This window comes from Equus przewalskii, chromosome 1, assembly GCF_037783145.1.
Source record: "Equus przewalskii isolate Varuska chromosome 1, EquPr2, whole genome shotgun sequence".
NCBI classification, from domain to species: Eukaryota; Metazoa; Chordata; class Mammalia; order Perissodactyla; family Equidae; genus Equus; species Equus przewalskii.
The window spans coordinates 135,108,191-135,131,846 of NC_091831.1; the positions used below are offsets into that span (position 1 = coordinate 135,108,191).

At 34.4% G+C, this 23,656-nt stretch overlaps 2 protein-coding genes across 12 annotated transcripts in view; one reads left to right on the plus strand and one right to left on the minus strand.

The window, feature by feature from the left end:
• The window catches only part of MNS1 (meiosis specific nuclear structural 1), a 58,001-nt gene that overhangs the window by 28,405 nt on the left and 5,940 nt on the right, over nucleotides 1-23,656 (plus strand). The window contains exons 6-11 of one of the 3 annotated variants that reach the window (XM_070579381.1): nucleotides 59-275; nucleotides 391-498; nucleotides 10,041-10,298; nucleotides 12,120-12,245; nucleotides 13,772-13,879; nucleotides 15,599-15,756. In XM_070579381.1, the coding sequence (XP_070435482.1) occupies nucleotides 59-275; nucleotides 391-498; nucleotides 10,041-10,298; nucleotides 12,120-12,245; nucleotides 13,772-13,864 (802 nt within the window). In that variant the 3' untranslated portion in view covers nucleotides 13,865-13,879; nucleotides 15,599-15,756. Of the gene's footprint in view, nucleotides 1-58; nucleotides 276-390; nucleotides 499-10,040; nucleotides 10,299-12,119; nucleotides 12,246-13,771; nucleotides 15,757-23,656 lie in introns of those variants that run through there. The other 2 variants (XM_070579388.1, XM_008516276.2) reach the window with 2 other exon arrangements.
• TEX9 (testis expressed 9) overlaps nucleotides 14,542-23,656 on the minus strand; it is a 50,717-nt gene continuing 41,602 nt past the window's right edge. For all 9 annotated transcript variants that reach the window (XM_008516274.2, XM_070579419.1, XM_070579436.1 and 6 more), the window contains 2 exons: nucleotides 15,521-15,655; nucleotides 14,542-14,816 (listed from right to left, as the gene is read on the minus strand). In XM_008516274.2, the coding sequence (XP_008514496.1) occupies nucleotides 14,739-14,816; nucleotides 15,521-15,655 (213 nt within the window). In that variant the 3' untranslated portion in view covers nucleotides 14,542-14,738. The remainder of the gene's footprint in view (nucleotides 14,817-15,520; nucleotides 15,656-23,656) is intronic.

Consider the following 23,656-nt stretch of genomic DNA (forward strand, 5'->3'; position numbering starts at 1 on the left):
GGGGGATTTGGGGAGAAAAAAGCAGGAAAAAAAAACTGCACTTACTATTGCTTTTTAGAGAAAGACAACAAAAGTTAGAAAAAATGAATGCAACTCGAAGGTATATAGAAGAGTTTCAGAAAGAGCAGGCTCTCTGGAGAAAAAAGAAGCGTGAGGAGATGGAAGAAGAAAATAGAAAAATCACAGAGTTTGCCAACATGCAGCAACAAAGAGAAGAAGATCGGATGGCAAAAGTTCAAGAAAGTGAAGAAAAAAGGCTACAGCTTCAGAATATGGTATTAAATAATCAGTTTAACATTGGAGAAATTCTGAAATATTTTTTTCCTGAAATATTTATTACAGAATTTGATTCCTAAAAATGTTTGTGTGTTTTTTTAAAAACTTTAATAGCTGACTCAGAAACTGGAAGAAATGCTGAGGCAACGTGAAGATTTGGAACAAGTGCGACAAGAATTATACCAGGAAGAACAAGCTGAAATGCATAAGAGGAAACTAAAAGTAAGTTTTGGAAATTGACAGAATGATTAACATAGAGAATAATATCACTTTTAAGATGAAGCAGTAGAAAGATAATAGATTTAAACCCAACCATATTGATAATTACATTATATGTAAATGGTATAAACACTACAGTTAAAAGAGAAATTGTCAGGCTGTGTTAAAAAAGCTAGACCCGGGCAGCAGTTCACAAACTGCATAAAAAGCAGGATACAATTAAGTTTTCTTCAAGAAACACGATTTAAATATGAAGACACATACAGTTTAAAAGCAAAAGGATGGAGAAAGATATGTACCATACAAACACTAATCAAAAGCAAGTTGGAGTAGAAATCATGATGTTAATAGAGTAAATTCATGTGGAGGATTAATGGTCCTAAAGGTATATGAACCTAAAAAATCTTCAAAATACATGAAGCAAAACTGAAAGGAGAAATAGACAAACCCATAATTATAGTTGAAGATTTCATTGCTCTTTCTCATTAATATGTAGAATAGTCAGAAAACCACAGGATATGGCATTAAACAGCTATATCAACAAGTTTGAGCTCAAGTCAGGATGATTTGCTGGTTTTCTAATTGGGTTGCTTCTTCACTTATTGTAAAATTTTGAGAGTTCTTTATGTATTCTAGATACTTGTGCTTTGTCAGGTGTGTGGTTTACGAATATTTTCTCCTAGTCTGTAGCTTGTCTTTTCATCCTCTTAACAGGGTCTTTTTCCAAGCAAATGTTTTCAATTTCTATGCAGTCCAGTTTATCAATTTCTGTTTTTATGGATCATACTTTTGGTGTCACCTCTAGGAAGTCTTTGCCTAGATCGTGAAGAATTTCTCCTTTATTTTTCTAAAAGTTTTTCACTTTTAAATCTGTGATCCATTTTCAGTTAATTTTTTGTATAAGATATGAGACTTAGATCAAAGTTCAGTTTTTGCTTTTGGATGTCCAGTTGCTCCACACCATTTGTTGGAAAGGTTCTCTCTCCTACACTGAATTGCTTTTGCACCTGTGTTAAAACACAGTAGAGCGTATTTGTATGGGTCTGTTCCTGGGATCTCTATTTTGTCTGTTGATCTATCTGTCCATCCTTCCATCAGTACCACACAGTCTTGATTACTGTAGCTGTATAATAAGTCTTCAGAACTGTTTTAGCTATTCTAGTTCCTTTGCCTTTCCATATGAATTTTAGAATAATTTTGTCTCTAGAAGTAGTCTTTTGGGATTTTGATAGGAATTGCATTAAATCTGAATATCAATTTGGGGAGAGTTGACATGTTCACTATGTTGAGTCTTCCAGTCCATGAACATAGTATGACTCTCCATTTATTTAGATCATCTTTGAATTTTTCCATCACTGTTTTTTAGTTTTCAGCATGCAAATCTTGTATATGTTCTGTTAGATTTACATCTAAGTATTTCTCTCTTTTTTTGGCAATTGTAAATGGGATTTTAGTTTTAATTTCAGTGTCCATGTACTCATTGCTAGTGAATTGACTTTTTTATATTTATCTTGTATCTCATGACCTTGCTGAATTACTTAGTAGCTCTAAGAGTTGTTTTCTTTTTTGCTACGTAGTATATGGTATCTTCTGTATATAGGAACAGTTTTATTCCTTGCTCTTCTCTGTATACTTTTTATTTCCTTTTTTTGCGTTATTGCACTGGGTAAAACTTCTAGCGTTGGCTACCACTATCCCGAGTGAAAATGATGAGAGTGGACATCAACTTTCTTTGTTACATTCCTTAGGGGGAAAGCATTCTGTTAGTTGTAGGTTTTTTGTTCATGCTGTTTATTAAGTTGAGGGAGTTCTCTTCTATCCCTATTTTTCAGAAGGTTTTTATCATGAAGGGGTGTTAAATTTCCTCAAATGCTTTTGCTGTGTCTGTTGGTATGATCATGTGCTTTTTCTTCCTTAGCCTGGTGGATTACTTTGGTTGATTTTTTGAGTACCGTACTGAACCACCTTGCGTCACAAGAATAAACCCTACTTGGTCATGATTTCTTTTAATATATGGGGCTGGATTCTATTTTCTAGTATTGTGTTAAGGATTTTTGCATCCATATTTATGAGGAATATCAGTTTTTAGTTTCCTTTTTTAATGCTGGTGTCAGGGTAATACTATCTTCCTAAAATGAATGGGGAAGTGTTCCCTCCTCTTCTATTTTCTGGAAGAGATTGTGTAAAATTGGTGTTAATTCTTCTTTAAACGTTTGGTGGAATTTTCCAGTGAAGCCATCTGGGCTTAGAGTTTTATTTTTTGAGAGTTTTAAATTATTAATTCAATACCCTTAATAGTTATAGAGCTATTCAAATCATCTTATTTCATATTCAATGAGTTTTGGTGTCTTGTGTTTCCCAAGGAAGTGATCCATTTTGTCTAAGTGGTCAAACCTATGCATGTAGAATTGTTTATTCTCCTGTTATCCTTTTGATGTCTCTGGAATCTCTAGGGCTATCCCATGTTTCATTCCTAGTATTGGTAATTGGTTTCTTCATTTATTTGGTCCACTCTTGCTTTGGGTTTTTCAATTTTACTGATTTTTTTCAATTTCAGCTTTCTTGAAATATAAATGACATATAAAATTGTAAGATATTTAAAGTGTACATCCTGGTGATTTACTATATGTTTACCTTGTGAAAGAATTCCCCCGTCTGGTTAATTAACACATCTGTCACCTCACATATTTATCTTTTTTTTTTTCCTTTGGTGAGAACATTTAAGTTCTACTCTTAGCAAATTTCAATTATACAATTCAGTGTTATTGACTAGTCACCATGTTTTACATTAGATCCTCAGACCTTGTTCATCTTATAGCTGAAATTATTTTCCCTTTTACCAACCTCTCCCTGTTTCCTCCACACCTCCCTGCTCCCTACCCCAACGCCGTGCTCCCAGCTCAGCCTCTGGCAACCGCTTTTCTACTCTGTTTCTATGAGTTTGACATTTTTTTTTTATATTCCACATATAAGTGTTACCATGTAATATTTGTCTTTCTCTGTCTGGCTTATTTCACTTAGCATCCATGTTGTTGCAGATGGCAGGATTTCCTTCTTTTTATGGCTGAATAATATCCATTTTATGTATATATCACATTTTCTTTATCCCTTGACAGACACTTAGGTTGTTTCCATGTCTTGGCTATTGTGAATAATGCTGCAGTGAACATGGGAGTGCAGATATCTCTTTGATATCCTGTTTTCATTTCCTTTGGATAGATACCCAGAAGTGAGACTGCCGAATCATATGGTAGTTCTATTTTTAATTTTTTGAGGAACCTCCGTACTGTTTTTCATAGTGGCTGCACCAATTTACCTTCCTACCGACAGTGCACAAGGGTCTTCTTTTTTCCACATCCTTACCAACACTTGTGATCTCTTGTCTTTTTTATTTATTTATTTTTTAGACCTGAATCTTTTTAAAAACATTATTTTAGTGAGGTCATATTGGTTTATAACATTGTGTAATTTGTAACAGATGTGAGGTGATATCTCATTGTGGTTTTGATTTGCATTTCCCTGATGATTAATGTCAAGCACATTTTCATGTACCTGCTGGCTAATTGTATAGCTTCTTTGGTAAAATGTCTATTCAGATCCTCTGCCCATTTTTTAAATCAGATTTCTTGTTCTTTTTTATTGAGTTGTATGAGTTTTTATATATTTTGGATATTAACCCCTTATCAGATATATGATTTGCAAATATTTTCTCCCATTCCGTAGATTGCCTTTTCATTTTGTTGATGGTTTCCTTTGCTGTGCAGAAGCTTGTTAATTTGATGTAGTCCTACCTGTTTGTTTTTGCTTTTGTTGCCTTTGCTTTTGGCATCTAATCCAAAAAATCATTACTGAGACTGGTTTTGAAGAGTTTACCCTGTATGTTTTCTTCTAGGAGTTTTGTAGTTTCAGTTTCACTGATTTCTTTTTAAAGAATCAGTCTTTTGTTTCATTGATATTGTCTATTGGTTTTCTGTGATCAATTCCATTGGTATCTGCTCTATTATTTCCTTCCTTCTGCTTGTTTTGAGTTTACTTCTCTTTTTATAGGTTTTGGGGTAGGCACTTAGATCATTGATTTGAGACATTTCCTAGGCATGCACTTAGTGCTATACATGCATTTTCCGAAACATATGCATTTAGTGCTGTAAATTTCCCTCAAAATTGTTTTAGTTGCATCTCACAAGTTTTGATATGTCTTATTTTCATTAACTCCATTGTACTTATTTTCCCTGAGACTTCCTCTTTGATCCATGAATTATTTAAAAGTGTGTTGCAGGTGTCCCCAGATGTCCAGAAATGTTCATTTTTTTTTATTATTTTTAGTTTGATTCCATTGTGGTCAGAGAATACATTCAGTATGATTTCATTTCCTTTAAATTTCTTCTGTGGGCACTTGAAAAGAAAAATGCTCTATAAATGTCCATTAGATCCTACTGGTTGATGATATTGTTGGGTTCTTCTAAATCCTTGCCGATTTTCTGTCTAATTGTTCTATCAGTTGTTGAGAGAAGGTTATTGAAGTCTGTAACTATAATTGTGGATGTGAATATTTCTCCTTTTACAAAGTGTTTTCTAATTGAGGTAAAATTTACATTGCATAAAATTAACTACTTTGTTTTAAAATATACAGTTCAGGAGCATTTAGTACATTCATAGTGTTGTGCAGCCATCATCTCTGTCTAGTTGCAAGACATTTTTGTTACCCCGAAAGGATACCTTGCACCACTTAAGCTGTCACTCTACATTCCGTATTTCCCTAGCTGCTGGCAACTACTAAGTGGCTTTCTGTCTTTATGGATTTTGCTATTCTGGATATTTCATATAAATGGGGTCGTACAATATGTGACCTTTTGTGTTTGGCGTTTTTCCCTTAGGATAATGTTTTTGAGGATTATCTATTTTATAGCTTGTGTTAGTAATTCATTTCTTCTTTTGGCTGAATAACATTCCATTGTATGGCTATACCACATTTTGTTTATCCATTCAACAGTTTATGGATATTTGATTTGTTTCCACCTTTTGACTATTGTGACTGTTGCTGCTATGAACATTTGTTTTTGTTTGAATATCTTTTAAAAATTATTTTGGGTATATACCTAAGAGTGGAATTGCTGGGTCATATGGTAATTTTGTGTTTAACTTTTTGAGGAACTGCCCAACTGTTTTCCACAAAGGCTGCACCATTTTACATTCCTACTGTCAGTGTATGAAGGTTCCATTTTCTCTACATCCTTTCCAACACTTGTTATTTTCTGTCATATTATACACAAAAACGATCTCAAAATGAGTAAGATATAAACAAAAAGAAGCTGAAACTACAAAACTTCTGGAAGAAAACATAGGAGAAATTCTTTATAAACTTGAGAATGGCTAAAGGATAAAAATAAGATAAAAAAGTCATGAACTATAAAAGAAAAAGTGTATAAATTGGGTTTCATCAAAATTAATAATTTCCTGAGCCAGTCCTGATTGCCTAGTGGTTAAAGTTCCACACGCCCTGCATTGGTGGCCCAGGTTCCGTTCCCAGGTGTGGAACCATACCACTCATCTGTCAGGAGCCATGCTGTGGCAGCGGCTCACATAGAAGAACCAGAAGGACTTAGAACAAGAATATACAACTATGTAGTGGGGCAGGGGAAAAAAAGAGAGGAAGACTGGCAACAAATGTTAGCTCAGGCCAAATATTTCCTAGCCAAAAAAGAAAAGGGAGATTACTAAGTATTGGTATAAAAGGCATGTTAGCACCAAAGAAAGAAGTTAATAATTTCTTAACATTGTTAGGAAAATGAAAATGCAAGCCACAGTCTGGGAGAGAATATTCCCCATACATGTATGTTACAAAGAACTTTTATCCAGAATATATAAAGCATACTTATAACTTCATAATAGAATATAAAGAACTCAGCTTTTTTTTAAGGAGCAAAAAGTTTGAACAGATACTTCATAGAACAATATATATGAATAGCCAAGTACACAATAAATTGTAGCTATTGTTATTATATTTAATATTTTTCAGCTATCTCAAAGTAGAACATTATTTTAGATACACTGTTTCCTCAGCGAGGAGGAAATAGATACCAGGTATTGATGTCAAAATCTATTGATGTATATTCTTAATAATGAACTTCATTTAAGAATGTAAAATGTGTACAGTTCTTTTAAAAACATCTTAATGTAATTCACTTATATACATCTAAGATCAAATTACTCAGAAAAGTTAAGAATTAAATGGTGGATGAAGGCATCACAGACATATATGAACAAATGGGAAGCAGACAGGCAGAGTTATCACCAGATAAGTAAAACACCAAATGGATACCCGATATCACAGATAAAAGGTATAATCGATAATGAAGGTACAGCAGAATGAACATTTAATCTTCCATCTAATGTTGCCTTGAAGTACGTAACTTCTTTTTTTTTTTAAGATTTTGTTTTTCCTTTTTCTCCCCAAAGTCCCCCAGTACATAGTTGTGCACCTTTAGTTGTGGCGCCGCCCCAGCATGGCCTGGTGAGCGGTGCCATGTCCGCGCCCAGGACTCGAACTGGTGAAACCCTGGGCCGCCACAGCATAGCGGGTGAACTTAACCAGTCGGCCACAGGGCTGGCCCCAGAAGTGCATAACTTTTTAAAGGCTGTGAGATCTCCAAAGAAAATTTACCAGAATAATGCAGGAGGAAAGGGTGTTTAACATCACTAGAAATTAATAACAGATATTTTAACCTACTAACTGAAAATCTAAAAACATTCTTTTCAATTATTATTGGTTGAAGAGGATATTTGGAGACAGTTTAAAGAATGAGATTACTGCATATCAGAATCTATCAGATTTTGTAAAACTGCTCTCTGGGGCAATTAATTATTAAATGAGAAATACTGGAAAAAATTACCTAGGCAATCAACTCAGTAACTTAGAAGAACAATACAAATTCAAGTATGCGGCAAGAATATGGAAGGAAATAATAAAGATACAAGTGGAAATAAACTAAAATCAGGAGAACACATTAGTATTAATCCAGTTGCTTAATGTTAATGAGAAAAAGCTTTTACTCTGGAAAAACATTGAAAAATAAAAAAAAATTGAAGGAATAAAAGGTCTGTAAAGAAAGGAGATTAGAAAAATAGTGAAAGATTATTCAATTGTATCCTAATAAAATGTAAAAATCTCAATGGCGCAATTTTCTGAGTTAAAAATATAGTGATTTAAAAACATGTAGAAAAATCAGACAAAATAAGATTATTAAGAATATTTGCTATATTAAAAGTGCCCTGCCTCACCTCCTCTCAGCCTCGCCTCTGGTTTCAGTGACAGCTGTGGAGACAGTTGTGAGGGCTTAGTCTGACTGTACTGACAGCTTCCTTAAGTGTGGGGGTGTGGGGGTGTGGGTGGGGTCAGGGAGTCAGTGTCCTCTGGGGCATCCCTCAGCAACAGTGGACAGAAATTAAGGGGTAAATGCTTCTTCCTTTCAGCCTTCAGGAAGGTCCTGAAAGGCACTCCATGCCTTCCTCACAAGGCCCTGGCAGGATTAAGCCTCAGTGCCCATGGTGGTAACCAGCTCAGTGGAGCACCCTTGTGTTGGCTTTTCTTGCTTCCCTGCTTCGCTCTGCTTGTCCTTGACTGCTGCTTCCTAAGATTACCTCCCTGGTAAAATCTCTATTACAAGTCCTTGTTTAAGGCTCTGCTTTCAGAGGAGAACCCAGACTAAGAAACCTCTAAAAGTTTGCAGGCTCAGAGTAGTTTTACAGCAAATTATTTCAAACCTTCAGTGAACAGCTATTTCTCAAACCACATAATGGGTTTTAGAACATAGAAAAGGATAGAAAACTATGCATTTCAGATTATATAACTATATAATCCTGATCCAGGCATGTCAAAGAGTACATGAACACTTTTAGTTGAAAAGAGATAGTTTTGTTTAATATATATTTATTTTGCCAAACTCTTCCCTGTTTTTAGCCAGCTGTCTTCACCATTGGATTAAACTAAAATTTGTGTGGGAGATGGGTGCCAGGAAATGTGAGCAGTTCATTTGTTTCATTCAGTATGTACTAAATTTCTGTGTGCAAAGCATTATAAGCTCTTGAGGAATTCAAAGCTAACTGACAGCATCTCTGCCTTCAGTGAGCCTTTTGACTTGTATATAATACATGGCAAATGAACACCAACTGCGTATTATAAAAACACTATGTGCCCAGCATCCCAAAGAAAAATAAGATATGCACTCTAGGAATTTATTTTTAGTGAGGAATAGGCATGTACATATGAAATAAAGTTAAATGATGGAAAAATTAAATGGGATAAGTGGCCAAAAAGAGAGGTAATTATCGGTTAGAGTGATTAGAGAAGACTAAGGAGGAGGTAGGATTGTGAAGCTATTAGATGGGGATAAGTGAAGAGACAGAGGTCGGATGTGGCGCACAAAGTTGCTCGCGCTGATACTGCAGATTGGCTCACTTAAAGCCCACTCCTACCCCCTTTTAAAAACATTTGTCTTCCATAAAGACTATAAAGTTTAAACTACATTTCTCTTCTCTGAGCTGGAATTCTTCATGTGACCTAGGTTATCTCCAACAGTTGTCTTCCCACCCCCCCCACCCCACCCCCCATCAAGGGGTGAAGATGGAAGTGAGCAGATGAGTTAACAGCCACGCCAGATCAGGTCATTGCGGGTAGCTTTGGTAGAGTCCCCATCACAGAATTTGAGCAGTTCCCTGGCCTTCCTGGAAGTTCTGTATGCTCCCTGATGGCCTCTGTTATAGTTTGTGTTATTGATAAGTAAGAACCCTGACCATAGAGCTGTTGTTGTTAAGGCAATATTTTGGATGCCTGAAAGATACTGGCTTACCTGGAGCTTGTGTTAGAATTGGGCAAGGTTGATTAGATTAGAGAAGGATTTAAAATTTACATCCGTCCTAACTGAGTAGACTAGATGATAAAACAAACATGGTAAAATGCTATTGGTAGAATCTAGGTGTTCAGAAATCACTGTGAAATTCTTTATATTTTCAGTTATGTTTGAAATTTTTCATAATAAGATTTTGGGAAAATTAAAGTTTGTAGTAAAGGACTTTGCTCCAAGTAAATTTGAATTTCCCTGAAAAACTTCTGATTATCATTGCTAGATTATTGTTCTGAAAAATGTTTGTCAATGATTTGAACAACAGTTTCAGGCAAGATTCTAGAATGACTCATGGTTGATACAAATTATGCAGACCACAGATTTAATAAACTCACATGTAGAAAAACATTTTATATCAGCTCTTTCAAAGTAGTTATGTGTTAATTCTGAGTACAGAAACAAGATGATAAATACCTACAAATTAAAATTGAAAATAAGTAATGGAGGCAATCCAAAAGTAACATGTACTTTATCCAACTAGTTTTAACAGGATGGGGCAACATGTTACCTTGAAAATGCTTAATTTTTTCACTTTCATTTCATATTGTAACATTAAGCTTAAGCAAACTATATCCTACCCTTTCTTTATAAATCTGCTGTAAAGAAACCGTAACTGAATTAACTTTCATATGTATTGTTCTTTAGGAAGAAGCAGAAGAGAAATTGAGAAAGCAAAAGGAGTTGAAGCAAAATTTTATAGAACAAATGGCCTTGAAGGAACTAGTACTACAGGCTGCAAAAGAGGAAGAGGAGATCTTCAGAAAAGCTATGCTAGCTAAACTTGCTGAGGATGATCGAATAGAATTAATGAACGCTCAGAAACAAAGAATGAAGCAGCTCGAACACAGGAGGGCTGTGGAAAGACTTATTGAGGAACGTCGCAACCAATTCCTTGCAGACAAAGTAAGAAGTGTTTTGGGGTTTTTTTGGTCATTATCATTGAACAGCAATCAGCTCATCTACTCATCCACAAAACATTTAACTCAGAAACTTTTATGTGCCAGATGATGTCAGATGTCTGTTTACTAATCATATGATCTATAAATTTTCTGACCAATCGTTAGTGTATCTAGAAAATATTTATTGATGTTTTCTGTGTGCTGGTTGGTGTTAAGAACATAAAGATAAATATGACTAAGTCCATGTCATCTATGAGTTTGTGGTCTTGGTTAAGAAAAAAATATATAAAAACAGTGATTATATAATAAGATATGTCAAGTGCAAGTGATTATAATTATACAGGGATGGTGGATGTCTTGGTATAGCAGAGAGGAGACAGATCATGAATGCCTGGATGCTATTTTAAGGAAGGTAGACTTTATCCAACAGGACCCACTGAAGAATTAAGAAAGCTACATGATAAGATCTGCACTTGGAAACATGACTCAAGTAGCAGTAGTGTGGATAGATGTGAGGGGAGTAAGACTGGAGAGAGGGAGACCTGCAAGGAAGTTATTACAGTAGTCCCAGTGATAGTTGGTGAAAGCCCATGCAAATGGAGAAGGGATCCATCTGAGAGATGGTAAGAAGACAGAACTGAGAGCCAGGCCTGATGGCCTAGTGTTAAAGGTTGGTGTGCTCTGCTTTGGTGGCCTGGGTTTGATTCCCAGGTGTGGAACCACACCCTTCACCTGTCACTAGCCAGGCTGTAGCAGCGCCTCACATAGAAGAACTAGAAGGACTTACAACTAGAATATACGACTATGGGCTGGGGCTTTGAGAGGGGGGAAAAAAAGAGGAAGATTGGCAACAGATGTTAGCTCAGGGAAAATCTTTCCCAGCCCAAAAAAAAAAAAAAGAACTGATAAGACTTGGTGACCAGTTAGATCTAGAGAGGTGAGAGAAGAATTAAGGCTACTACTGATAAATAATACTGTTACCTCCATCTTGAGTAAGTGAGTGAGTGATGTCCTAAAGAAAGTGTATGCATATCATTCAGTAACTTTGAAGAGTTATTAGGTTATATGGAAGCTTGCCTCTCGTTGTACCAAAAAAGAGACATCCTGCTTTAGCATTAATACTACGTTAAAGTAATTCTTGGCAGGAATTCATCACTATTTCAGTGGTCTTCTCTTAGCAACCTTCCCTACCCAATAGGATTATTTGGATACAATTCCATAAGAGTTCTTTTAAGCCCGAAATTTTTTAAGCTAGTCATTTTTTCCACATTATATGGCACAGACTTGGTGTCATTATCTAAGAGTATTCAGAACTCTTTCCTGAGAAATACTAGTTCTGCTGGAACTCGTGCTGCTACTCTTGTGCTTAATACAGGCTTTTGAAAATTTAATACATATGGAAATACTTCTCTCTTAGATATGCCTATTCTGTTTTATCTACCTTTTTTTATCTTATACTATAAGCTGCCTTCAGCACCTGGCATATGGTAAGCATTCCATAAATATTTGTTGAATTAATTAGAAAATTACTTCTTTGAACATTTTTTCCTTGGTGATGAAGACATTGTCCTGAAAATGTGTACTGGCCTCCCTAAAAGCCCAGTCAATCATGACTACTGTTCTTGCAACTTTAAAGGCATAGTAACTATAAAAGATAAGATAGATACAATATACATAAAAGATATATACACTATCTAGCATCCTTTGAAGTTAGTGTCAAATAATCAATTTTATCTAATTCACTGCAAGAGTAGTTTTATTCAACAGCTTCTCATAAGATTAATGTATTTTGTGACAACTAATGAAATTTTATTTACATTTCCAGCAACAGGAACTGGAAGAATGGCAGTTGCAGCAAAGACGACAAGGATGTATTAATGCAATTATTGAAGAAGAAAGACTAAAACTTCTCAAAGAACATGCTTCAAAATTACTAGGATATCTCCCTAAAGTAAGTGAGATTTAACTTAAAGTGTAATCCTCATGACCTCTAACAGTGGGGGAAAAACATGGCATTAGGATTTCAGAAGGCCTGGGTTTCACTCACTCCTTGCTGTTACGAAGCAGCAGTGTGATTTTTGCCAGTCATTAAACATCTCCAAAACGAGAGTGTTGGTTTTGGCACATTCTTAGAAGTATGAGCTAAATTTATGGAATGTAAATCTTAGAGGTGGTTTTCTCTGCTCTCAGTGTAGGAGGTCTAAAACTAAACTACTTGAAACCAGTTGTGATATTTTGTACACCAAATCTGATTCTATACAGCAAAATCTTGTAGTTGTTAACACCAATAACAGACACTTGCTTGAATTGAGTCTGAGACAGATCTGCTCTGTAATAGTAGGTTATAACTAGGTGGTACTAGGTAACCTGGGGTTTTGAAAGTACTTCCAGAAGACAGCAAATTTTCATGTGTATCTCAGATACATTGTAACAATAAATAAAATAACCAAGTTTCACAGGCCACATAAACATCTGGACTCATGTAAATAAAATTTCTATCCTTCAAATAAAGAAATTATGCCATTTGATGTTTTATTCAATTAGAAGAATTGAGTGCATATTTTATGTTTAGTCCAGTGCTAAGGAAGGAAGAAGAAAGAGAACTATATAAGTAATTATTGCCTGTCCACAGGACCTTATAGTCTAATTGGTTAGACAGGATTAATGAGTACAAAATTATGTGTTAATCACAAAAACCATATGGAATTGATAAATTTCATAAAATAGACTATAAATTCTGGGAGAGTCTTGGGGTTTAGATGTTTTTGTAGGGAAATAATTTTGGAGATAGGGAGAGCCTAATAAACCTAATATCCTAAAATGATTTTTATCCTTTAGGTCCTAATGGCCCCAAATGGCCTAAATTATTCTTTAGATCCTTTAGATTATAAGTAAATATTTAAGTTGAATTTTGTTTCAAAGAGCCTTTTACTGTATACTATGAAAAATAAGTAAATAAGAATGAAGAATTTCAAAGGGCTTGCTTAAATGACTTAACTCCAAACCTGAGTCTTCCATCTGCAAGACTAGAATGTCTGCTGATGAGCCGTAGAACTGAGGGAAGGGCCAATCCCATGAGGAGTCTGGCTGAGCTCAGTCTCTTTACCCTGACCTCCCTCATATTACATTGTAGGGCTGTTTCAAGACAAGGGTAGGGTGTGGGATAGATTAAATTCCTTCCCGTTCAGCCAGTCCAAGCAGTGGTGCTTGTAGTAGTAAAGTAGAAGAGCCCAGATTCCTATGATAAGTTCCAACAGTGGAGCTGATAAATCAGGAAATCGAGTCAGTCTAAAAGTATTCAGTATATATATCAAGTTATAATTTGCAGAAAATAATGTTTTTCTTCATAAATCTATTAAATAGAATTTATTGTCTTGGAGATAACTACGAATTTCATGTCTACATATTTGTGAGTCTTACAGCATTTAGTGAAATATTCTGGCATTCAAAGTAACCCACAAAATTTTTTTCTTGTAGGGAGTATTTAAAAAAGAGGATGATATTGATATGCTTGGTGAAGAGTTTAGGAAAGCATATCAGGAAAGGAGTGCAATTTGTGAAGAGAAGTGATATCACCAAGATTTGGTAAAAAACCTGGATTCTTTTGTATGTTACCACTAGATGTCAGCGTAACTTTTGTTTTACAGATCAGTGATAGTAAGAATCCATTGTCTATTTGGATTTTCTAAAACATCTGTATTTCATCATTTGTAAACAATTAATCTATAAGGAAACATTTGACAAAAACTAAACAAATTACTAAGCATTTTTTAACTGCAAAATTAATCGCTTTTAGTCAAACTGTTGTTTTTGTACTGATGATTTGAAGATCTGAGTTCTATACAACACTCCATATATAAAAACATATTATAGGCCAAAAGCAGAGGACTAACTTCTCTGTACCACTCCTGCTGTTCAGAGATTCTTCAGTATCCCCATTCAGGCTACAGTCTGTCTATGTTTAGGGAATTTACTTCCCTGATTTGGCTAGGGAAATAATAAGTATTTAGAATTAATTTGGGTTTGGAGCATCTTTTTCTGTCCATTATAAGGGAGGAGAAAAGCAAAGAGTGAGGAATTTTAAAGTGCTTTATTACCTAATGGGCTTAATTGTCAATTAGAAATTAAAAACAGCATTTCTCTCAGAAACTATCGTTTATTAACTAGAGTTAAATCTCCAGAACATATATTCTATTCAAGTACTGTTGAAAAGGGCTAGCAGATCATAAAGATAGCCGAGTCAAAAGTTATTTCATATTGCTTTATTTTACAAAATATTTCCTTTTCCCAATAACACTATCAATTTTGTATTCCCCAAATTTAAACAGGGAATTCTTTAGAAGTATTTTGATTTCATTATCAAATAATTCAAACTATTACAACTTAAATAAAACATATACCCATCACGCACAGTTGGCTATACAGACTAATTAGAGTAGATCACTTATGAATTTCCCCATTCAAGTGCCTTCATAAATTCCTCTTCAGTGAAAGACAGCATCTTGGCAGCTTCAATATGCATCTGGTTTTAAAAAAATCAATATTGTCTAATTTAATATTAAGACTAGACCACAGAACAACAGGAAATTTGAGAAGTATGTGTATATTAATATGCTATCAAATATTCCAATAAACATATTTGAAATTGTAATTACATTCAAGGGCCAGCCTATAAAAGCCTACTTGTCGAACAGTGGTATTGTACCAACCTACTCTTGAGAGAATAATACTAATACCTAACCTTTGCAAAAATGGAGAGTGGCAGAACCATGAATTAATATTACTAATACCTAACCTTTGCAAAAATGGAGAGTGGCAGAACCATGAATTCATATCTTCTCACCACCAGATAACTCATGTGTAGAGACTGGAACAATAGGGGTTTGGAAAATCAGTTTTCACTCTTAAGGTTTCAAGAAGCAAACCAATCACCTAAGATAATAGTTATTCTTGTATATGGTACTTTATTTAGTTAAGGAGTACCCATACTGTACTTACTAGTCCCATTTTTCACATTACTAGTTTACTTGCCTGAAAATATCCATTTGCTTGGATAACACATTAAATACATTTTGTATGCTTAATGCATTTTATGTTGATAAAATTTTCTGCCTAATCATGTCAAAATAAGAAACATACTAAAGTAGGAATATTAAATATTTTAGTAGAGAGCTCTAAATAATATCTATGATTTATTTTAACTTTGTTTTTTTAGGATAGACTCACCTTCTGCCTTTTTAAAACATCAATTAATTTTAATTGTTTCTTGAATCCTATCATTAATTCTCCTTTTTGTTTTTCTAGCTTCTTGTTTTCTGATTTTAATGCTTCAATTTTTTTTTGTTCTTCATTCACTACATCCTGCAAAAGGAAAAAAAAATCCCATATATTCTTTGCAGTTTTTTAATGGAAAAAATTATCATCGCATCAGTAATAAAAACTATTTTATAACAAATATAAAATTCTTTGTAGATAGTTTTCTTCACATTACCAAATTACTGTAACTTTGATCACTTTTAATGATACTCACATCTCTTGCATTTTAAAAAACATTTTTAAAATAACAACTCAGGTCTAATCCCAATAATAGCAAAGTTGCTTGTATTGGACTAGCTCTCCTGACAGTAACAAATATAAACTCTGGACACAATTTTAAAAATATACTTGAAGGCAATAGGTGAGTAATCAATAGTAAACAGGAACTGGATTTGATATGATCCTTGAAAAAGTGGAAGCTTACTGGTTGAGATCCACATTCAGCTGGATTCTGAGAGCACTTTCCAGTTCAGGGTTCACAGGGGATATACCTCAAGCAAAAAGTAGCAGTCTTATTGGGCTGAGGAATGAGACAGCAGGGCTGCCAGGGTGGTAGAATTTCCAGGTGGGAAATCCTAGAAATGAGTCCTCAAAATCTGCATACATATTTCCCTCAAATCCTTGGCAGACACCTAAATACATGTGCAAGGTGAGATGCCTAGGAACCCATGATAGGCAGCAGCTGTGGTGTAAAGAGCTGAGCAGAGAATTCAGTCACTGCCCATGACAAGGGAGAACAAGTTTGTAATCTCAGTAAAAATTAACTGGATGAGCTCTCCAGTAATGTGGACAATGCAGAAAAAGAATCATTGAACTTTAAGACAGATCACTAGAAGTTATTAAGTACAAAATATACATTAAGTATATTTTTCAAGTATACTTGAAAAAATGTTGAAGTCTTTCATGCAAAAGGAAAATGATACTAGAAGGAAATCTGAATCTACATACACGTAAAAAGGAAAGAAAAAAAAGCGTACCAGATAGTAACATGTGGTAAATATTAGTACACTTTTTCTTTTTAAAAAATCTAAAAGATAATTGAGAGTGACATCAGCAAGATGGCAGATTAGAAAGCTCCAGGCCCTTGTTCTGCCAAGGAACACCCATGGAAACACTGAATACACAATACACAGGCTAATGTAGCATTGTGAGAACTCTAGAAGCCAATTAAACAGCAGCAGCAACCAAGTAAACGCCAAACAAGAAAAAAACCACATTCAAAATGGTAGGAAATTTCATGGCATTTATGCGCAATCTTTCCCCTCACCCTTCCAGGCATAGTGGAAGGAAGCCTCTCAATTCCTGGCTTCTCCCTCAGGATGGAAAGAAAGTGAAATTTGCTTATGACATTCTGACTTGTCTGGGGGCTGCCTGAAGGACTAGTTTCTGTCTTGCCTGACTCAAGAGTACTGATGGAATGGTGGCATAGTTTGGATGTCAGGCTGGAGGCTGCTGAAAGCATTAGTGGGCACCACTGCACATGAGAATTGCAGAAGGTCTGCAGAACCACAGGCACCTAGGGGCAAGAGATTTTGGGCAGAGGAATAAAATACAACATCTAAAGCCCTGAGAAGAAGCAGGGCTGAAACGTTTAGGAAATTAAGACATTTAAATAAGAGACAAAAAAGCTTTAACATATATAGAAAAGAACAAAATGGAATAAGAAGTTCTTATCAGTAATAACTTGAAATGTTAATGGATTAAACTCTCCCATAGTTTGGAAGAATGGATTAGAAAAGCAGGATCCAACTATATGCTGTCTACAAGAGACTCACTTTAGATCTAAGGACATACATAGATTGAAAATCAAAGTTTGGAAAAAGATATTCCACCAAAAGAGAAAAGGGGTGGCTGTAATAAATACCAGACAAAATAGAAACAATTACAGGAGACAAAGAAAGGCATTATATAATGATAAAAGGGTCAATTCACCATGGAGCTATAACAATTATATATGCACCAAATATCAGAGCTCCTAAATATATGAAGCAAACATTGATAGAATTGGTGGGAGAAACAGACAGCTCTACAATAAGGAGACTTCAATACCCCACTTTTAATAATGGATAGAACAACCAGATAGAAGATCACTAAGGCAACAGTACTTGAACAACACTGGTTGAACAACAACTACAGACCAACTGGACCCAACATATACAAAACATTCCACCCAACAATAGCAGAATACACATTTTTCTCATGTGCACATGGAACATTCTCCAGAATAGATCGTATGTTAGACCACAAAACAAGTCTTAGTAGATTTTAAAAGACTGAAATGATACAAAATATCTTTCCTGTTCACAGTGGAATGAAACTAGAAATCAATAGCAGAAGGAAACCTGGAAAATCCACACATATGTGGGAATTAAACAGCATACTCTTAAATAACCAAAGAAGAAATCACAAGAGAAATTAGAAAGTAGAAATTTCAGATAATGAAAACAACATACCAAAACTTATGAGATGCAGTGAAAACAGTGCAAAGAGGGAAATTTACATCTGTAAATGCTTACATTAAGAAAGAAGGTCTCAAGTCAACAAGTTAACTTTATAGTTAAGAACTAAGCCCAAAGCTAGTTGAAGATAGAGAACAGAAAAACAGTAGAGAAAAATTAATGAGACCAAGAGTTGATTCTTTGAAAAGATCAACAAATTGACTAACCTTTACATAGACTAAGAAAAAAAGAAGACTCAAATAATATCAGAGATGAAAGAGGGGACATTACAACTGATTTTACAGAAATAAAATTATAAATGGAAGAGGAGACATTATAACTGATACCACAGAAATACAAAGGATCATAAGAGAATACTATGACAGTTGTATACAGCAAATTGGATACCCTCGATGAAATGGATAAATTCCTAGAAACTCACAAGCTATCAAAAGTGATGAAGAAACAGGAAATCTGAACAGAGCTGTAACTAGTAAGGACATTGAAGGAATAATCAAAAATCTCCCAACAAAGAAAAGCCAGTACCAGATGGCTTCACTGGTGAATTCTACCAAACATTTAAAGAAGAATTAACACCAATCATCCTCAAATTCTTCCAAAAAATTAAAGAGGACAGAACACTTCCAAACTCATTCTATGAGGCCAGCTAACGTTAACCAGATACCAAAGCCAGACAAAGACACTACAATAAAACTACAGACCAAAATCCCTGACAAATATTAATGCAAAAATCCTCAACAAAATAATAGCAAACTGAATTCCACAGCACATGAAAAGGATTATATGCAATGACCAAGTGGGATTTATTCCTGGAACGCAAAGATGGTTCAACATACAAAAATCAATCAGTCAATGTAACACTCCACATTAATGAAGGAAAAAACCACATGATCATCTCAATTAATACAGAAAAGGCATTTGACAAGATTGAACACACTTTCAAGATAAAAACACTCAACAAACAAGGGATAGAAGGATACTTTTCAACATAATAAAAGCCATATATGAAAAGCCCACAGCTAACATCATACTCCATAGTAAAAGTCTGAAAGCCTTCCCTCTATGATTAGGAACAAGACAAAGATGCCTGCTTTTGCCACTTTTATTCAACATAGCATTGGAAATTCTGGTCAAAGCAGCAAGGGAAGAAAAAGAAATAAAGGGCACCCAAATAAAAAAGAAGTAAGATTATTTCTGTTCACAGATCATGTGATCACATATGTAGAAAACCCTAAAGATTCCCAAAACAGAACTTACAAATTAATTTGGCAAAGTTGCAGGATACAGATTCAACACACAAAAATCAGATGTGTTGCTATATACTAACAATGAACATTCCTAAAAAGAAATTAAGAAAACAGTTCCATTTGTAATATCATAAAAAAGAATAAAATACTTAGTACTAAATGTAACCAAGGAGGTGAAAGACTTTTACATTGAAAACTTCAAAACATTACTGAAAGTATTTAAAGACAAATGGAAAGATAGTCTGAGGTCATGGATTGGAAGACTTATTATTAAGGTGTCAATACTACTCAAAGAGATCTACAGATTCAGTGCAATCCCTATCAAAATCCCCATGGTATTTTTTACAGAAATAGATCCATCTTAATATTCATATGAAATCTCAAGGGACCACAAATAGCCGAAAATGCATAACAAAGTTGAGGTCTCACACTTCCTGATTTCAAAACTTATTACAAAGCTATAGTAATCAAAACAATGTGGTACTGGCATAAGGAAAGGCATATAGACCAATGGACTAGAAAGAAAGAAATCCTTGCATATAAGGCCAAATGATTTTTGACAAGGATGCCAAGACCATTCACTGGAAAAAGACAGCCTCTTTAACAAATTGTGCTATGAAACTGGATATCTCCATGCAAAAGAATGAAGCTGTACCCCTATCTCATACCATGTACAAAAATTAACTCAAATTTGGTCAAAGACCTAAATGTATACCCTAAAACCTAGTACTAGAAGAAAACAGAGGGGAAATGGTTCATGACATTAGATTTGGTTGTGATTTCTTGGGTATGACACCAAAAACACAGGTGACAAAAGAAAAAATAGATAAATTGGACTACATCAAAGGACACAATCAACAGTGAAAAGGCAATCTTCAGAATGGGAGAAAATATTTGCAAATGATATCTGATGAGTTAATATCCAGAATATATTTAAAAAACTTGCAAATCAATAACCAAAACACAACCAATTAAAAAATGGGCAAAGGGTTGGATATACATTTCTCCAAAGAAGATACACAAATGGCTAATAAACACATGAAAATATAGTCAACATCACTAATCATTAGGGAAATGCAAATCAAAACCACAATGAGATATCATCTAATAAACATTAGGATAACTACTATCAAAAAAACTAACAAGTGTTAGCAAGGATATGGAGAAATTGGAACCCTTGTGCATTGTTAGTGGGGATGTAAAATGGTGCAACTGCAACCGAAAAACAGTATGGTGGTTCCTCAAAAAATTATAAAAGATTTATCATATGATCCAGCAATTCCACATCTGGGCATATACCCAAAATGATAACACAGGGTCTCAAAGAGATACTTGTACTCCCAAGTTCATAGCAGCCATTATTCACAGTAGCTAAAAGGTAGAAGCAACCGAGTGTCCATCAACCAATGAATGGATAAACAAAATGAGGTATATACATACAATGGAATATTACTGAGCCTTAAAAAGGAATGACAGTCTGACATGCTACAACCTGGATGAACCTTGGGGACATTATGCTAAGTGAAATAAGCCAGCTGCAAAAAGACAAATTCTGTATGATTCCACTTATGCGAGGTACCTATGGTAGTCAAAATCATAAAGATTGAAAGTAGGCTGGTGTTTGCCAGGGGTGGGGGAGAGGGAGATGGGGACTGTTTAGTGGACACAGGTAAGAGTTTGGTTGCACAACAGTGTTAATGTATATAACACTACTGAACTGTACACTTAACAAACGAGAGGCTAAGTTCTATGTGTAGTATACCACAAGTAAATTTTTTTTTTAATTTAAAAAGTTAATTCTTTAAATTGCAAAAAAGTCCCAATGTAGTGTGGGGTTTGTGTATAAGTAAAATGTGTGGCAACAATAGCAAAAGGGGCAGAAGAGAGTAAATAGGAGTATTACTGCTAAAAGTTTCTTAAACATTATTCATGAAATAATACTTGAAGGTACACAATGATAAGTTGAAGATGTATATGATAAATGCTAAAACATGTACAAAAAAAGTGAAGATAATGAGCCAATAAAGGAGACAAAATGGAATCATTAAAAATATTCAAAAGAAGGAGAAAAAGAAATGGACAAAAAAAGAACATATGGAAACAAAAAACAAATAGCAAGTTAATAGAATTAAACCCTACCATATTAATAATCACATTAAATGTAATGGCCTAAACATCCAATTAAAAAGTCAGATTGTCCGATTGGATGAAACTTTAAAGACAAGGAAAACTCAACTATGTGCCGCCTACAGAAGATATAAAGGAGTTACAAGAAAAAGGATGGAAAAAGGTAAGCTAATGCTAGCTAGTTAAAAGAAAGCTAAAGTTACTTAAAATCTAACAAAGTACATATCAGAACAAAGACTATTACCAGAATATAGTTATGTCACAATAATAAAGGGTTAAATTCTTCAAGAGGATATAACAATCTTAAATATTTAATATACCTAATAACAGAGCTCCAAAGTACATGATGCAAAAATTGACAAAACTGAAAGGGGAAGTAGACAAATCCACACTTCTATTCAGAGATCAGTACCCCTCTTTTAGTCATTGAGAGAACAAGGAGACACAAAATATGTAAAGATACAGAAGACTTGAACAACACTATCAAGCAACGTGACATAACTGACATTTATAGAATACTGCACCCAATAAATGCAAACTATACATTCTTTTCACTGGGACATGGAATATTTACCAATTTAAACTGTATTCTGGGCCATAAAACAAGTCTGTATAAATTCACAATGATTCAGATAAGACCAAATACATTATCTGTCCATGATGGAATTAAATTAGAAATCGGTAAGAAAGGTATCTGGAAAAATCCCCAAATATTTGTAAATGAAATGACAAGCTTCTAAATAACTCATGAGTTAAAAAAAAAATCAAAAGGAAAATTAGAAAGTATTCTGAATGGAATGAAAATGAAAACATGACAAATCATCAAACTTGGTGGGATGTAGCTAAAGGAATACATAGAGGAAATTTTAACAATGTTAAATGCTTATATTATAAAGAAGAAAGGTTTCAAATCAACAGTCTCTGCTTCCATTTTTAAAAATGAGAAAAAGAGAACAAATTGAACCCAAAGTAAAGAGTGAGAAGGAAATAATAAAGAGCAGAAATCAATATAAAAGGAAAATAAAAAGTATTACAGGAAAATCAACAAAACCAGATTTAGTAAGGCTCTAGTGTAAGACTGATCAGGAAAAGAAGACACAAATCACCAATATCAAGAACGAGGTAAGGAAAAATCCCACAAAAATGTGGGAGGAACATCACCATAGGTTCTATTCTATTCTATGTCTTATTCAAAGGACAATAAGGGAATAACATAAAAACACTACATGCCAATAAATTTGACAACATAGGTAAAATGGACAGATTCCTTGAAAGACACACCCAAATCACACAATAAAATACAGAGAGCCTCTATACAGGCATACCCCAGAGATACGCAGGTTCAGTTCCAGACCACCACAATAAAGCAAATATCACTATAAAGCAAATATCACACAAATTTTTTTGTTTCCCAGTGCATATAAAAGTTATGTTTGCACTATACTGTGGTCTGTTAAATGTGCAATAGCATTATGTCTAAAAAAACAATGTCATATCTTAATTTTAAAATATTGCTAAGAAATGCAAATGCTGTTGGAAAAATGGCACCAATAGACCTGCTTGACACAGGGTTGCCACAAACCTTCAATTTGTAAAAAACGCAGTATCTGCGAAGCACAGTATGCCTGTATAGAATACTTCTGTATTGGTCAAAGAAACTGAATTTGAAGTTTAAAATCTTTCCATGTGAACTAAGAATGATCTTTTTTTTAATCTTGAAAGGGTTAAACAAATTTCTTAGAAAAGAAAACCAGCCAAGAATATGCACAGGGACCATATGGAGCCCACAAAACCTGAAACAGTTATTAGTTGGCCCTTTACAGAAAAAGCCTGCCTACCCTTGGTCTGTGTAGAATCCTAAATATTCTAGAACAAGTAACTTCAGCGAAATTTCAAGATACAAGTTCAACATACAAAAGTAAATTGTATTTCTCTATTCTAGCAACAAACAATTGGAAATCTGGATTTAAAAAATCACAATAATATGAAAAAGATGAAATAGGGATAAGTTAGGTAAGTGTTCACCAATAGATGAATGCATGAAGAAGTTGTGGCATATACATGCAATGGATTATTCAGCCATAAAAAAGGAAGAAATCCTGCCATTTGCAACAACATGGATTGCTTATATGTTTATATGCAATATGCATATCACTTATATATGGAATCTAAAAAAAAAAAAGCCAAACTCATAGAAAAAGAGATCCAGATTT